At 36.4% G+C, this 17,967-nt stretch overlaps 1 protein-coding gene across 5 annotated transcripts in view; it reads right to left on the bottom strand.

Moving 5' to 3' along the window:
* The window catches only part of SCAF11 (SR-related CTD associated factor 11), an 80,347-nt gene that overhangs the window by 51,769 nt on the left and 10,611 nt on the right, over positions 1–17,967 (bottom strand). For all 5 annotated transcript variants that reach the window (XM_057556068.1, XM_007179227.2, XM_007179226.2 and 2 more), the window contains exons 2-3: positions 6,295–6,348; positions 1,725–1,806 (exon numbers count right to left, since the gene is read on the bottom strand). In XM_057556068.1, the coding sequence (XP_057412051.1) occupies positions 1,725–1,785 (61 nt within the window). In that variant the 5' untranslated portion in view covers positions 1,786–1,806; positions 6,295–6,348. The remainder of the gene's footprint in view (positions 1–1,724; positions 1,807–6,294; positions 6,349–17,967) is intronic.

The following is a 17,967-nucleotide window of genomic DNA, read 5'->3' as shown; positions in this document are numbered from 1 at the left end:
TTCACACAAATGCTATAACACTATACACAGCAGTCTGTGTTTTTTGTTGTTTCAACCTATGGATGGGACATTCACTTGTTTTCAACCTTGGGCTATTACAAACAATGCTGCAATGAAAAACTTTTCATTTCCCATTTTTAATAGTGTACCTACAGGATAAATTCTTAAAAATGGAATTGTTAGACCAAGGTGTACGTACATTTGTATTCTGAATAGATACTGCCAAATTATACCCCTTAGGGTTTGTACTAATTTAAACACCTACCAGCAATGTAACCAACACACAAGAAGTAAGCAGTGCTGGCTCAAAAGTAAAAGAAACTCCAAGATTCAACATAAAACAACACAAAAATACAGAAATGGTCAGCTGAAATGTGACCAGTATATGCCAAGCAAATGGAAAAGCTGGCATCGCCCTGGAAACACATGTCCATACTAGTGGTCAGATCTGGAGACTAACCCTTAGAACCAATCCAGGTAGGGAAACTGATCCTAGGAGATTCCAGTTTTAAGCCAAGACCCTCAAATGGGGCTAAAGTGGTCCCAGCATGGGTTCAGAAAAAAGCAAATACATACAAATCCTCTGAAGGAAAGCATCCCTAATTTAGGCCCTCATGATTCCACAGATTAAACGGGTCAAATATGAGCTCAAAATCAAACTTTACCAAACAGAAGAAAATATGTTGCCTTGAGTAAGAATCAGCAGAAACAAGAATGTGTTTAGATTTATTTTTATATTTATATTTATGTATTATATTTATTTATTATAAATTTATTTAGACGTCCACTGGCTTCAAATATCAGAACTTTCAAATACTACATAGAATAACTGAACAGCAGATTAGACCCAGAAGAAAAGAATATTTGTGAACTGGAAGAATTGAAGAAACTAGCTAGACTGTAAGAGACAGACAAGGAGATATAAAAACAGAGGTTGGGAAATGAGGTCAGAACAAAGTCTAACATATTAATTGAAGTTCAGAAGAAGAGACTAAAGGGCAGGCAATAGTTAGAGCAGTAATGGCTGGGAAATGATAAAACAAACAAACAAAAACATGATCCAAAAGATAAAGGACACACAAGGTATACTAAACAGGAGTAATGAAAATAATCCATGTTAAGAAACAAAGTAGCAAAACTGTACAATATCAAAGATGAAAACAAGATCTTCAAAGCAAAAAGAGGGAAAAGACAGATCGTCTACAAGGGAATGACAATTAGGTTGAAAAAACATTCCTTGACAGCTAGTAAGAAAACCAGAAAATAGCTAAATAATATCTTCAAAGTGCTAAGAGACAAAAAAAAAATTATCAATCCAGAATTGTATATCTTTCAATAGTCTTGAAGAGGATAAAATAAATACAAAAACTTACGTTTACCACCAACAGACTTTCACTAAAGGAACTTGAGATTTTTTCAGGAAGAAGCGAATGGAGAAAAAACCAAGGACAGTAACAATAAAAACAAACAGAAAAATGTCATTCCTAAATCAGTAGGGAGCAAAACTTAAGAAGAAAAAGAAAAGAGCTCAATGAACTAAAAACTGACTGATCGAAAATAACACATGAGAAGAGGAAAAAAAAAGGTGTGCAATTCTTATTTAGGCAGCTTATTTCAGAGTTTAAGAACAAAAATATGTAAATACAAAAAACTCCTTGTTAACAAACAGTTTGGAAACACTAACTTTTGCTTTCAACACACAAGCTTTATAAAAATTAAGTTACCTTCCATATCTTCATAGTCCTGATCTCCCACATTTAGGGTATATAGAGTTTTCTTCTTCATTTCTCCTTGAAAAAGGGTTTCCTATAGGATGAATTATAAAAGAGAATTTTTATGTTTGCCTTGTCCCAATAATATATATATTTTTTAAAAAACCCCAAACTTAAGAAATTATTTTACATATAAAAGAACACAATACAAACCAAGCCAGTAAATTTTTTGGATAATCCAGTACACTTTTATACTCCTTGCCACCAAGCACAGTCTTACTGAAAGGAGAAGCCTTATATAAGTATTAAGCAACAAAGACTAATGATAAATTTTTTGGTACAGACATAAATAAAATCGGAGCTTAGAGAAAAGAGATCCATTTGGACTGAAGTTTTCCTTGAAGTTGATAGGTTATATATGTTAAGGAGCTTAACACATTTAAGGAGCAAAACAGTATGAAGGAATAAAAAGGCATTTAGCTAGGCCAATCTGACAAATAAGAGTCAGTGGGTGTAACAACCGACACTACAGAAATACAAAGGATCATAAGAGGATGTAGCACATATATACAATGGAATATTACTCAGCCATAAAAAGAAACGAAATTGAGTTATTTGTAGTGAGGTGGATGGACATAGAGTCTGTCATACAGAGTGAAGTAAGTCAGAAAGAGAAAAACAAATACCGCATGCTAACACATACATATGGAATCTAAAAAACAAACAAAAAAATGGACATGAAGAACCTAGGGGCAAGACAGGAATAAAGACGCAGACCTACTAGAGAATGGACTTGAGGATATGGGGAGGGGGAGGGGAAAGGGTATGCTGGGACAAAGTGAGAGAGTGGCATGGACATATATACACTACCAAATGTAAAATAGATAGCTAGTGGGAAGCAGCCGCATAGCACAGGGCACAGGGAGATCAGCTCGGTGCTTTGTGACCACCTAGAGGGGTGGGATAGGGAAGGTGGGAGGGAGGGAGACGCAAGAGGGAAGAGATATGGGGATATATGTATATGTATAACTGATTCACTTTGTTATAAAGCAGAAACTAACACATCACTGTAAAGCAATTATACTCCAATAAAGATGTTAAAAAAAAAAAAGTCAGTGGGTGAAAGAGCAACTATGTGTATATACTGAGAAGGAATGGGCATGTAAGCCAAGAAGTTCATCTGAAAGATTACAGTGAGGGTAACGAGAGTAATAAGCAGAGCAATATAAATCAAGTAGGGCTAGATTATAGACAGATCTCTAATGATTGAGAGGTTTAGATTCAATCCTGTAGATTCTTCTGAGGAAGACTGACATGATATAAGCAATGTAAATGAATCTTTTAAAAGAATGATCTGCTTGCAAAACACAGAATGGATTATAGAGGGGAGAGATTGGAAGCAGAGATGTTTGCATAGCTAGAGTAATTGGCTATGAAGTGAATAAAAAAGAAAGAAATTTTAAAGAGCTGAAAAATTTCTGACATTTGGTGACTAAATAAATACAAAGGAAGAAGTAAAAGATCATTTTGGCCTAGGGGACTAGGAAAATGGTGATTACAAGACACAAAATGAGAAACAGAGGAAAGGAAATTAATTTGTTAGTCAAGGGGAACAAATTTATGAGGTAAAATTATTTTTTAAATCAACGCTTAGAATTCTTTCTTGAATTGATGCAAGACAAGTGATTGCAATGAAGTATTCAAATATATTTTGTAATATCTAGGCACAAGAAATCCCCAATTTCATCAGTTATGATTCTTCGATGTGTGTATGAAGTAGTTTTTCTATTAGTCTGTTAAATAACGTACACATGCGAGTTTCTACATTAAAGGTATGTACTGCCTAGGAAAATTCTGTATTAGATTAAATAAGGAGAAATGTGAAGGCCCATACTTTGATTCAAAACCCAAGCAGAAAATAAGGAACTAACACATACAAGAATAACTTAAAGGTTTTAGTAGGTTAAAAATTGGAAATTTGAGTCAGGATTAGAGTTACTTTTAAAAGGTTAACTCAATCACAGTCTACCTTAATAAAAGTAGAATGTCAAGAACAAAAGGAAAACTTCCCACTCAGCCTACATTAACATTTGTTTTAGTTCTGGTGCTATTCTTCAGGAATCAGGTAACAGCTTATAGGCTAAGGTAAATACATTGGCTTCCTTGAGTGTGATAAGCCAGTAAGGGGTTTAAGGCAGAGGAGGCAGCAAAGGGAAAAAAGCAGAGGCCAGCAAACAGACTACTGCAATAATCTTAGAGGGGGAGATGACAGTGGCTTGTACTAAAGTAGTAGCAAGGTTGATGAAAAGTGCTCAGATTCCAGCAGTTTTCAAAATACAGCCTCCAGCATTTGCTGACAGACTAAATGCGGCATATGTGTTAGAGCAAGATTCCAGGATTATTCCACAGTATTTTGATTTGAGTAACTAGAATGATGTAATTGCTGAGATAGAAGAATACTTTTAAAATATTCCGATAGTCACAGGTTACTATTCCACTTGATATTTACTCAGGACAGTATCACTATCTCTTGGGAACTTGCTACAAAGATACCTCAGGCACCACCCTAGACTAGTGAATAAGAACCTGCACTTTATCAAGATCTGTGCAAGATTCATATGTACAGTAAAGCCAACTTCCAAACTTAGCTGATTTTAGAATCATATTATGCCCCTGTATGATCTATAATTGAGTGTAAGTCTTCATTTGGGGAAATTCATACCATACCATCTTACCCCATTTTCCTAACTACCTGAGAATTAAAAAAAAAAAAAAAATTGTAATTTTTGTCATAAGCAAACCTGTGCTTATGACACTGTCTAGCAATGAAAAGCATTCAAATGTTAACCATTACTATTAATGCACATCTTCCATCCCAATCCCAGTCTTAAAACCATTAAGTGCCTGCCAATTAACTACTCAAAAATTTGATACTCCAAGAATGTTATTTTTATTTTCCCTTGAAGAAACCATAAGCAAGGCTATTTGTTAGAGATGTCGGGGCGGCGGTGGGGGTGGGGGGTGGAATTCGATCCATTATTATAGGCCAGCGGTCAAAAAACTGGCTGTTTCTGTAAATAAAGTTTTGTTGAAGAACAGCCATGCTCATTCCTTTATATACTGCCTATGGCTGCTTTTGCACTACAATGGGAAAGCTGAATAATTACTGCAAAAACCGTATACTTGGCAAAGCCTAAAATAATTACCATCTGGCCCTTTTCAGAAAACTTTTGCCAACCCTATTAAAGACTACAGAAGGCTGCCTAGTTTGGAGATGTGGCTCAGTCTTTCACTGCAGAGGACCCCTCAAGCTTTCCTAAGTATGGGCATCTATTTACATTTGTATTCAACCCGTACTATGGCACAACAGCTTCTCATTACACATCTGAGTCAATGGTTCTGCAACGGCGTTCCTGAGTTTCTTTAAAAATTCCCTGCAGGCTATGTGATTTTGATGATTTATCTACATTTATTTTATCAATCTAGCTTAAACTATCATGGATATTTGCCCTAGTGCTTTCAACTTGTTCGCTTCAGAGTAAGGTTAAGGCAATTAACTCCTTCAGCTTAACAGTTATTTCCTTTCCAGCTTCTTTGCTACATAATCAACTGCCTCCTGCTTCTAATATGTCACTGTTAATTTTTAAATCCCTTGCAGAATGGTCCCTCTAATTTTTTTTCCTACCTGATTTCCACCATATAACACTCTTACCACACTTTGCAAGTAGACTTGTTTGCTTCAAGTGGGCTATTTTGACAAGTTTTTGTTTAGAATATCCTTCACCTGCAAGTTTGGTGCTGGAGCTTTAATACCAGCACTCTTCAGTATAGATAGGAATGTCCCTTTAGCACTGGTTTTAGAAAAAAACTGCCTGGGTTCAAACATTGACTAGTCTGACACTAGTAGTGTGACAACTTCTTTAAGCCTGTTTCCTCATCTATAAAATGGAGATAAAATAGTAACCATTTCAGTCATTATGAAAATCAAATTACATAATCTCATAATCCATTTAAAGTGTTCAGACTAGCACAAAGTACTCAACAACTAGCATACATGCACAAACACATGAATACCTCCCCACGCCAAACGGATTTTATGTATATCGCAGGATTAAAACTGATAAATCTGTATGACTCTCAGATTTTCATTTTTAACAAGTGAACAAATTTTAAAAACTCCTGTAACTCAAAGAATATCCACATATAGAAAGAATATGAGTAAAATGTTTACAAAATTTAAACTGTCAAATAGTTCTTCAAATGGAACTTACACAAAGATAAATAAGTTATTTATTCTACATTAATAGTATTTATCAAGATTCCTGTTTATCTGGAAATAAAAATGTTGAAGCAAGACATAAGATCTAGGACTCACAAAGTAAATAGCCCTAGGATTTTTGTATCCTATTTTCTACTTTATATAGATATAGGAGATAAAACACTATATGCCGTAACATATGGCAACTCCAGCAAAAAAGAAGAGGTCATGTTTAAGTGACGCTACAACCACAATTTCCTAGGTGGTACCTAAGAGTGTCATTTAGTTTTTAATAAGTATACAAATATTTACAAGGCTTCTTACCCTTAAGATTCTTCAGGTCGAGCAGTCAGGTAATCGGCTTTCCATCAAACTTTTCTGGAGAGGGAATTATGAAAATTAGTCCTATTTCATTTCATTTTCACCTAGCTGCTCCCTTATTTAACTTGGGTACAGAAGAAAGGAGACTAGGAAAGTATAAAGAAGTACTTATTACAGAGGGCCCCAGATGTGAGTATAATTTATCTAGAACATAAAACATTTAGACAGAGTGACTATATACCTGCAGATATGAAGACACACATATGTACTGGAAGCAAACAATAATGAAAACATTTTGTTCAGGGAGGGAGAAGCACAAGAAAACACATTTCAGCATATAGGAGAAAACCGACTGAAAACAGAGTAATGGAGAATTAGAAGAAAATCTACCCCAACAAATACACTTAGGCTTACCACCTAAGAATGCAATTTAGAAAAAGATATACAAAAAGATATTTAAAGAGCCCAGAAATTCAACTACTAGTATTTAAATTACTTCCTGAACTCCAGATTTTAGGTATCCTTAGCCAGTAATCACTTTTCTCTTTTTTTTCTCTTCTTTTTCAACCGGCCCCACACTGGGCTCCCCACATTTCTACAGCCTGCCTCTTTACTTCTCTTTCTCTCTCTCCCTCCCTCCCTCCCTCTCTCTCTCTCTCTATTTGTTAAATATTTAGTCACTGCTCCATATTTTCAAGGTACCACTAGGCCTTAAGCACTGACACACCTGATAAAAACAAAAACAAAAATCAATAACAATAGAGTATAACAGATGCTGTAATGGCGATCAGCACAGGACATTATAGAAGCACACAATGAGCACCGATGTATCCTTGCAACATATGCCTTTGTAAAAAAGGCTTCCCAATGAAGACCAAATGAATTTAAAATGTATTTTTCTACCCCCACCCAACTATTCTGTACCATTATAGCATTTCCATCTCTAAAGGACTCAAAAATGGAATTGTCAATTTAAACATGATAGTGAGGATTTTAATTTTTAAAACAAACGAAGGATATATGCAAACAGGTAAGGTTATTTTCTGACTATTTTACACTTCCTCTATGGGAGTGACCATTAGGCAAACATGAAACACACGCTGTACCTGATCCCACACAATAAAGTTTTATCCCCAGAAAAAGCTTTTCAGACTAATGTTTAGACATATAGGTAGAGAAAAGTATCTTTTCTCTTTCTTCAAATTTTATAACATAGTACATTTTCATACAATGATCTGAGTATGTTAATATCTAACTGAATGTAATGAATTAAAAAAAATAATTTACAGGTCTTTAATAAACAAAGTGTTTGCCCTTCAACACACCAATTTCTCTCTATTCATGATCACAAGTTACGTATTTTTTCAACATCAGACTTTTTAGCTAAAAATAAAACTCTTAGGGCTTCCCTGGTGGTGCAGTGGTTGAGAATCTGCCTGCTAATGCAGGGGACACGGGTTCGTGCCCTGGTCTGGGAAGATCCCACATGCCGCGGAGCAACTGGGCCCGTGAGCCACAACTACTGAGCCTGCGCGTCTGGAGCCTGTGCTCCGCAACAAGAGGCCACGATAGTGAGAGGCCTGCGCACCGCGATAAAGAGTGGCCCCCGCTTGCCGCAACTAGAGAAAGCCCTCACACAGAAACGAAGACCCAACATAGCAAGCAATCAATCAATAAATCTTTAAAAAAAAAAAAAAACTCTTAATCAGAAAATAATTCAATGGAGAACCAACAAATTAGGATATCTATTTACAAAAACAGCAAGAAAATTTTCATTCCTGCCAATACTTTGTATTTCACCCCACCTTTATAAATACCAACCAACAGTAAAACTGAAATGGATATAAAACTCAATCAATTTTTGTTTTATTGGATTCATTTACACACTGCTATGGTCTTAATGTTTATATCCTCCCAAAATTCATGGTGAAATCCTTGTCCCTAAAGGTGATGGTATTATTAATAATGGGGGGCCTTTGGGATGTGCTTAAGAGGGTGGAACCCTCATGAAAGGGATTAGTGCCATATAAAAGAGGCTCCAAAAAGATCCCTAATCCCTTCCACCATGTGAGGATTCAAGGGAAAGTCTGAGACCTGGAAGAGGGCCCTCACCCAACCATACTAGCACCCTGATCCTGAACTTTTAGCCTCTAGAAATAATTTCATTCTTTTTTTTTTTTTAATTTACTTATTTTTGGCTGTGTTGGGTCTTCGTTGCTGTGCGCAGGCTTTCTCTAGTTGCAGTGAGCGGGGGCTACTCTTTGTTGCAGTGCACATGCTTCTCATTGCGGTGGCTTCTCTTGTTGTGGAGCATGGGCTCTAGGCACACGGGCTTCAGTAGTTGTGGCACGCGGGCTCAGCAGTTGTGGCTCGCAGGCTCTAGAGTGCAGGCTCAGTAGTTGTGGCACACAGGCTTAGTTGCTCCATGGCATGTGGGATCTTCCTGGAACAGGGCTTGAACCCGTGTCCCCTGCACTGGCAGGTGGATTCTTAACCACTGAGCCACCAGGGAAGTCCCAATTTCGTTCTTTACAAGCCACGCAGTCTTGGTATTTTGTTATAGCAACCCAAACAGACTAAGACACATACTCTTCTTTCAGTTACTATTGCATATCAGGCCCTGGAAATACTTTCTATCTAGTTCAGTTTTTGACAGGGTTATCAGTGACTTGGTTGCTTGTCAGCAGTTTATCAACAGTAGCAATTCTGAGGAATCTTTCCATATTCAACTCCTTCATTCTGGACCTATATCCAAAAAAAGGCTTGTTTTCTCAGCACCATTCACTGATGAACAGATAATCCTATGTCTTGTGGTTTACTAGGTAAACTGAAAATAAAGAACCTGAAGTCATCCACATTTATAGGTTTTATAATAAAAGCAGCTTCATATATCGATCCAGGAAGTAAAGATATGCCTTCAGAATGTCTCTAACATTCTTACAGTGTCTGCAACAGGAAGTGAGTGCCAAAAGACTCCACTAATATGAAGGATGTCACCTCATACTATGCTCTATGATGACCAATAACCTAATTATTGAAACGAATCATTTTTAAAAGGTTAAAATGAATAAAAACTAAAACATTTCCAAAGTGAAAGGCAAGCCAGAAATCCTCAGGCAGAAAACATAGATTAAATTGAAAATAGGAAAACAGTTTTTCAAATGTAATATAATTTTGGTAAGAGTTCATGAAATCTATGCTATTACTCTAAAAGAAAAATTAATGTTCCCATTTCCTTCTACACTTAATGTAGCATCATCTCCTTGACAAAACTTGCACTGTTATACATGGCAGGATCACATATATGTTGAAAAAAATAAGATATAATTGACAAACCATATTTAACTACAAAATAAGGAGATTCAAGTTGCCATGACATTCTAAAACAGATAATAAGTGAGACTGGGAAGTTTCCATTCTGTGTAAAATGGAATAAGCACATTCTACCTTGTTAATCTCACTGAATGAAACTATAAAACCTAAACAGAATAAATGGAGCAGTTAACTGAAAATTAAAAGGTAAGCAATAACAGGTAGATTGGGGAAAAGCCCAAAATCTGATATATTATCAAACTGGTAGTGCATTTATAACTTCTTCCCCATCCAATTTTCCCTCCAGCCTAGGCTTCATGAAGCCTGAAACCTATAAAGTGACCACTAGTGAGAGAGAGAGAGAGAGAGAGAGAGAGAGCGCGCGAGAGCGAGAGAGCGTGCGCGCGGGCTAGCACTCTAAGAAAAGGCCTCTAGCTCTGCCCAAGGAGTAGGAAAGGGGCCTCCCAATACTCAAGAGTGAAGGAAATCTTTTTTTTTCTTTCTGTCCTTCATTCCCCATGCCCCAGTTCCCAAGCAATTCTGTGGTGGCGATGGCTCCAACAGTGACAGCAGCAGGGTCAGCAGAAGCCTAAAACTCTAAGGGAAAGGTACCATACTCTCTGACTGAAGAAACTCTGGGCTAATCTCATTGATTTTTCTCCTGTCTTCCTGTCATTTGGCTCCAGATGCAACTGTGGAAAGTATACACCACAGTGGAGTAAACAAAGACTGAGCTTTCTAGCCAGAAGACAGAAAAGTGTGTGTGGGGTGGGGGGGGGGGGGATGTTCCAGGGATCTAGAAAATACCATGGATATAACAGACAGGAAAGAGCTTGAGACAGTAACCTGTAAGTTGTTCAAAATGTCCAAAATTACTTGGCATACAGAGAACCAGGAAAATCTCAAACACTCATGGGAAAAGACAACCCACAGAAACCAACACCACGAAGACACAGATATTACAGCATTGGGTGAATTGTCTGACAAAGATTTAAAGCAGGTAATAAAAATGTTCCAACAAGTAAAATCAAATACTCTTGAAACAAATGGAAAGCTAGAAAAATCACAGCAAAGAAATAAAGTGCCACCAAATGAAAATTTTAGAACTGAAAGATGCAATAACTGAAATAGAAAATACACTGCACAGACTCAATAGCAGAATGGAAAGTCAGTGAACTTGGAAGACAGAGCAACAGAAATTACCCAATCTAAACAACAGAGAGAAAAACATAGGGAAAAAAAAAAATCATTAGTGCCTCAGGAAACTGTGGAACAATGCCAAAACCCTAACATTCTTGTCAAGAGCTCAAGAAGGGGAGGAAAATGACTGTGGGTGTGGGGTGGGGCTGGGGGTGGGGGGAGAGGAAAGGAGAGTAATAATAAGAAATAATAGCTGGAAACTCCCCAAATTTGTTGAAAGACATAAACCTCTACATGCGAGGAGCTCATAAACCTCACACAGGATAGTTCCAATGAAATTCATTCCTGGACACATCACAGACAAACTGCTGAAAATTACAAAGGAAAAAAATCTTACAAGTAGATTGAAATAACAATACATTACTTATGTGGGGAAGATAGGTTAATGATTTGAATAACTACTGATTTCTCATCAGAAATGACACAGGCCAGAAGGAAGTGAAACAACATTCTTAGTTTAAAATGGAAAATAACTTTAAAAACCTAAAATCTTCAAGCTAGTGAAATTATCCTTAAAGAACAAATGTGAAATCAATGAAACTGAAAACAGAAAAACAGAAAAAAAAAAAAATCAATAAAACCAAAAGCTCATTCTTTGAAATGATCAATAAAACTGAAACCTCTAGCAAGACTAATTAAATAGAATAGCACTGAATAGCCCCGGTACTATTTAAAGAAACTGAATTTGTAGTTAAAAGTCTTACAAAAAAGAAACCTCCGGCCCCAGACAATTTTCCTGGTGAATTTTACTAAACATTTCAATAACACAATCTCTTCCAGAGTTTGGAAGATAAATACTTCCCAATTCATTTTATGAATCCAGCATTACCCTGATACCAAAACCAGACAAAAACAGTACAAGAAAAGAACAAATTGATATACTAGATCTCATCAAAATGAACAATCTATGATACATTCATCCATACAGTGGAATACTACTCAGCCACGACAAGAAATGAACTGGTGTTTCACTCAACAACTTACATGAATCTTAAAGGCAATATACTGAGTGAAAGAAGCCAGTCTCAAAAGATTACCTACTACTGATACATAATTGCATTTATAGTACATTCTCAAAAAGTCAAAACTGTAGTAATGAAGAACCATTATCAGTGGCTGCCTGGTGGGTCAGGGGAAGGTTAGACTACAAAGATAGCACAAGGGAGTTTTCTGGGGGTGATGGAACCATTCTGAATCCTGACTCTGGTGGTAGTAATAAAAATCTATACATGTATTAAAGTTCACAGAACTACATACCCCAAAAAGGTCAATTTTACTATATGTTAATAAATGTTAAAATGTTTTTAAAAGTAAAGACTAACATGACAGAGCAATCATGGGCAAGAATATTTATAAATCAACTTTTTCAACAAAGGTACTTTTTCACTGACGACTGCACTCATACTCTCAGTCTTTATCGCCAACACAAAGACCACCCAAATTACATCACCACATTTGAGCTTGAGAGGAGGTATCTGAGGGTTCCTGTATTTCTGTAGCACTGAAAGGTCTCACAGACAACACATACCTATTGCTTGGGGAGACACAGAGATTAAAAGCAACAGACACAACTTCACAACCCCACTAAATTCTAAGACAGAACTATAAAAAGAGATCCGTTCTAAGACCCTAGTGATGGTATAGAGCTAGCAGGTTTTTCATTGTATGGGGGAAGACAGGCACTATAGATGGCTCCCAGTTGGGTTACTCTTATGTGACAGTTGTCCACTCTATGAGAAGATTATTCCTACAATGCAGTACTTTAATTAAAAAAGAAAAATGAGTGCCTTCTACATGCTTGGATAGTTTAACCCTAAAGAGTTTGATAAAGATACCATAATAATATGACAGGCTTCCACTATTTCTCCAAATGAGAAACAATTATAGAACAGCAGCATGTTATATGTACTCTAATAATTTCAATATATATTTATGCAGTTCTTCTCTAGTAAATCCCACCCCTGCCTAAGGTATGGAGGAGAGAATAGAAGAAGGAAGTGATTATGTAATCTTCATTTGTCCTTGAGATTCTCACCTCCATTTTCTCAACCCCATTTACTAAAGCACTAATTTAAATGATAAAGGCAAACCTAAAGCTCTTACATTTTTGTTTCTTTCCATCACCCATTCCTCAACATTTATTACAGGTCTGCTGAAGGCAAGAGTTACAAGTCTGGAAAAGTAGAGTTTACATTTAGAAGATTAAACCTTATGCCTACTAGAGACAAAAAAGCAAAAAGAACAATGAGATGTCAGAGACTCACCTCACAACAAACCTCCCAAGAGGACTACAGGAGCCCTTGGGATCAAGAGCAATGTACTCTCATATCTGGGCAGAATAACCAAGAGGAAAGGGGATCCTGGAAGGAAGCAAGGAAGTAGAGAAAGAACTGGAGTCTTTTTATACTTTTCTTCTAACCCCAAACAGGAAAACTATAGACCATTTCTTTAATTTAACCTTTAATCTACCTTAGAGAGACTCCTGAATTTAAATGGTAATCCCTGTCTACCTACCTCCCAAAAAAGGAGATGGGAAAATTATGTAAGGCACAGGAAACATTCCCAAATAAACAAATCCTAAGAATTATAGGAGAGGAAACACAATAAAATACCACACACAAATGCTTGTTACAGAGGAATGGAAATGAATTTCATCTACAGCAGTGGGGGTAAAAGGACAAGGTTCAAAAACATTGCTTCTGAAATATTGCTCTGTTCTGTTTAAACAAGATTATAAAAACCTTACATTATAGAATTTCAACTCTAGAAATCAGTATCTTTTTTGCACAGATGTTAAATGTCATTCTTTGACTGGTTCCTCAAGAAATGTCACTTCCTTTGTACTAATCCCTTCCAAATTGGTACAAGTTGCTATAGTGAAACTAATACGGGGGGAGGGGGGAGCAACTGTTATGTAGAGTACACAGGACATCCACTCTCTCTTTACTCTAGCTATGCCTATTATCAGAATTTCTTAAACTCAACCTAGGTAGCCATCTCAGAGATAAACACAATTTTATTATGTTATGTAAGTATATGATGAATGCGTTCTCAAATGAATTTTTCACACATAATTTAAAGAGGCATTTCACAATCCTACTCCTATGATACACTACTATTCTAACCTAGAAATGTTATTACATACCATGAAAACTTACTTTTAAAAAAAGCGAAAAAAAAACACAACACTTTTCCATGCTAGCATCAGGCATGGGCAGATACTGGGATTCTCTCCGAAATTTAATCTTATTTTTGGGGCTTCAAATGCCCCAAGAACTGGACTTTTGGCTGTGATTTTCACACTGTTTCTAGCCATTACTTTCTCTTTTTTTTTAACACCTTTATTGCAGTATTAATTGCTTTACAATGTGTGTTAGTTTCTGCTGTATAACAAAGTGAATCAGCTATATGTATATATATGTCCCCATATCCCCTCCCTCTTGTGTCTCCCTCCCACCCTCCCTACCCTTCCCCTCTAAGTGGTTACAAAGCACCTCGCTTATCTCCCTGTGCTATTCAGCTGCTTCCAACTAGCTATCTACATTTGGTAGTGTATATAGGTCCATGCCACTCTCTCTCTTTGTCCCAGCTTACCCTTCCCCCTCCCTGTGTCCTCAAGTCCATTCTCTACGTTGATGTCTTTAATCCTGTCCGACCCCTAGGTTCTTCAGAACCACTTTTTTTTTTTTTTTAGATTCCATATATATGTGTTAGCATACGGTATCTGTTTTTCTCTTTCTGACTTACTTCACTCTGTATGACAGACTCTAGGTCCAGCCACCTCACTACAAATATTTCAATTTTGTTTCATTTTATGGCTAATATTCCATTTATATATGTGCCACATCTTCTTTATCCATTCACCTGTCAATGGACACTCAGGTTGCTTCCATGTCCTGGCTATTGTAAACAGTGCTGCAATGAACATTGCAGTACATGTCTCTTTTTGAATTATGGTTTTCTCAGGGTATATGCCCAGTAGTGGGATTGCTGGGTCATATGGTAGTTCTGTTTTTAGTTTTTTAAGGAACCTACATACTTTTCTCCATAGTGGCTGTATCACTTTACATTCCCACCAACAGTGCAGGACGGTTCCCTTTTCTCCACACCCTCTCCAGCATTTATTGTTTGTAGATTTTTTGATGGATTGCCATTCTGACCGGTGTGAGGTGATACCTCATTGCGGTTTTGATTTGCATTTCTCTAATGATTAGTGATGTGGAACATCCTTTCATGTGTTTGTTTGCAATCTGTATATCTTCTTTGGAGAAATGTCTATTTAGGTCTTCTGCCCACTTTTGGATTGGGTTGTTTGTTTTTTTGATATTGAGCTGCATGAGCTGCTTTGTATATTTTGGAGATTAATCCTTTGTCAGTTGCTTCATTTGCAAATATCTTCTCCCATTCTGAGGGCTCTCTTTTCGTCTTATTTATGGTTTCCTTTACTGTGCAAAAGCTTATAAGTTTTATTAGGTCCCACATGCTTATTTTTGTTTTTATTTCTCTTACTCTAGGAGGTGGGTCAAAAAGGATCTCACTGTGATTTATGTCATGGAGTGTTCTGCCTATGTTTTCCTCTAAGAGTTTTACAGTGTCTGGCCTTACATTTAGCTTTTTAATCAGTTTTGAGTTTATTTTTGTGTATGGTGTTAGGGAGTGTTCTAATTTCATTCTTTTACATGTAGCTGTCCAGTTTTCCCAGCACCACTTATAGAAGAGACTGTCTTTTCTCCATTGTATATTCTTGCCTCCTTTATCAAAGATAAGGTGACCAAAAAAAAAAAAAAAAAAAAAAAAGATAAGGTGACCATATGTGCGTGGATGTATCACTGGGCTTTCTATCCTGTTCCACTGATCTATATTTCTATTTTTGTGCCAGTACCATACTGTCTTGATTACTGTAGCTTTGTAGTATAGTCTGAAGTCAGGGAGCCTGATTCCTCCAGCTTCGTTTTGCTTTCTTAAGACTGCTTTGGCTATTCGGGATCTTTTGTGTTTCCATACAAATTGTGAAATTTTTTGTTCTATTTCTGTGAAAAATGCCATAGGTAATTTGATAGGGATTGCACTGAATCTGTAGATTGCTTTAGGTAGTACAGTCATTTTCACAATGTTGATTCTTCCAATCCCAGAACATGGTATATCTCTCCATCTGTTTGTATCACCTTTAATTTCTTTCATCAGTGTCTTAATAGTTTTCTGCATACAGGTCTTTTGTCTCCTTAGGTAGGTTTATTCCTAGGTATTTGATACTTTTTGTTGCAACGGTAAATGGGAGTTTCCTTCATTTCTCTTTCAGATTTTTCAACGTTAGTGTACAGGAATGCAAGAGATTTCTGTGCATTAATTTTGTATCTTGCTACTTTACCAAATTCATTGATTAGCTCTAGTAGTTTTCTGGTAGCATCTCTAGGATTCTCTATGTATAGCATCATGTCATCTACAAACAGTCGACAGTTTTACTTCTTCTTTTCCAATATGGATTCCTTTTATTTCTTTTTCTCTGATTGCTGTGGCTAAAACTTCCAAAACTATGTTGAATAATAGCAGTAAGAGTGGGCAACCTTGTCTTGTTCCTGATCTTAGAGGAAATGGTTTCAGTTTTTCACCATTGAGAACGATGTTGGCTGTGGGTTTGTCATATATGGCCTTCATTATGTTGAGGTAGGTTCCCTCTATGCCTACTTTTTGGAGGGTTTTTTTCATAAATGGGTGGTGAATTTTGTCAAAACCTTTTTCTGCATCTGAGATTATCATACGGTTTTTATCCTTCAATTTGTTAAAATGGTGTATCACATTGAATGATTTGCGTATACTGAAGAATCCTTGCATTCCTGGGATAAACCCCACTTGATCATGGTGTATGATCCTTTTAATGTACTGTTGGATTCTGTTTGCTAGTATTTTATTAAGAATTTTTGCCTCTATGTTCATCAGTGATATTGGCCTGTAGTTTTTTTTTGTGACATCTTTGTCTGGTTTTGGTATCAAGGTGATGGTGGCCTCGTAGAATGAGTTTGGGAGTGTTCCTCCCTCTGCTATATTTTGGAAGAGTCTGAGAAGAATAGGTGTTAGCTCTTCTCTAAATGTTTGATAGAATTTGCCTGTGAAGCCATCTGGTCCTGGTGTAGCCATTACTTTCTGATATATCATAAGTTATCTCATTTAACTGTTACAGTATTTTTTGAAGAAGGTATCTCCATTTTACATACAGTGAAATTAAGTAACTTGTCCAAGGTCTCAAAGCCAGTGGTAAGTAGTAGGATTGGAACTCACTAGCCTTTTGCCAGAAAATAAAACAAATATTAATCCAAGTCACTAAATATTAAAAATATTCAAACAATGAGAAGCAGTAACACCCTTAATGACTCAAATGACTATAAAATTATTAAGCTGTTATCTGCCTTATTCACTATATAACCCAGGATCCAGCACCATGCCTTCAAATGAGTGCCCAATAAACAGCTTTGAATGAATGATTTATTAATATGTATAATAACCTTAGATAATATTTACTCAACACATTTGTCAGGCATGATTTTAAACTAAATATATAAATAAGTTATGCTCCATGGGGAAAAAAGTAACACTTTAGAAATGAATAGCAAGACACAGGTTCAACAGATAAATAGTAACTATATTTAAAAAAAAAAAAGAAACAAATGGAAATTTCAGAAGTGAAAACTACAATGTCTGAAATAAGATCTCAACAACAGGATGGAAATGCAAACGAATGAGTCAGTGAATGTGAAGATACAATAGAAGTGATCTAATTTGAAGAACAGAGAAATAAAAGACTGAAAGAAAATGAAGAGTCTCAGGGTCCTATGGACAACATCCAAAGTTCTAATCATGTCCAGAAAAAGGAGAAAGAGATTGGAACAGGAAAAAATATTTCAAGAAATAACGTCCAAAAAACCTCCCTAACTTGGTGAAAGGCACAAATTTAAAAACTGACAAAGTTTTGTGTATATCAAATAAGACTAACTCAAAAGAAAAACAAAATGAAAATGGAAAAGACATTTCAGTGAAGAAAAACTAAGAAAATTTATCACCAGCAGGGCTACTTTAAAAGACAGGCTAAAGGAAGTGCTTCAGGCTGAAGAGAAATAACACGAGAGAAAACTGAAGTTTCATTAACAAAGAACAACAACAAAATAGTAA

The sequence above is a fragment of the Balaenoptera acutorostrata genome, chromosome 11 (genome assembly GCF_949987535.1).
Source record: "Balaenoptera acutorostrata chromosome 11, mBalAcu1.1, whole genome shotgun sequence".
Taxonomy (NCBI): domain Eukaryota; kingdom Metazoa; phylum Chordata; class Mammalia; order Artiodactyla; family Balaenopteridae; genus Balaenoptera; species Balaenoptera acutorostrata.
The sequence above is the reverse complement of the archived record's forward strand: the minus strand, read 5'-3'. Positions and strand labels throughout refer to the sequence as shown.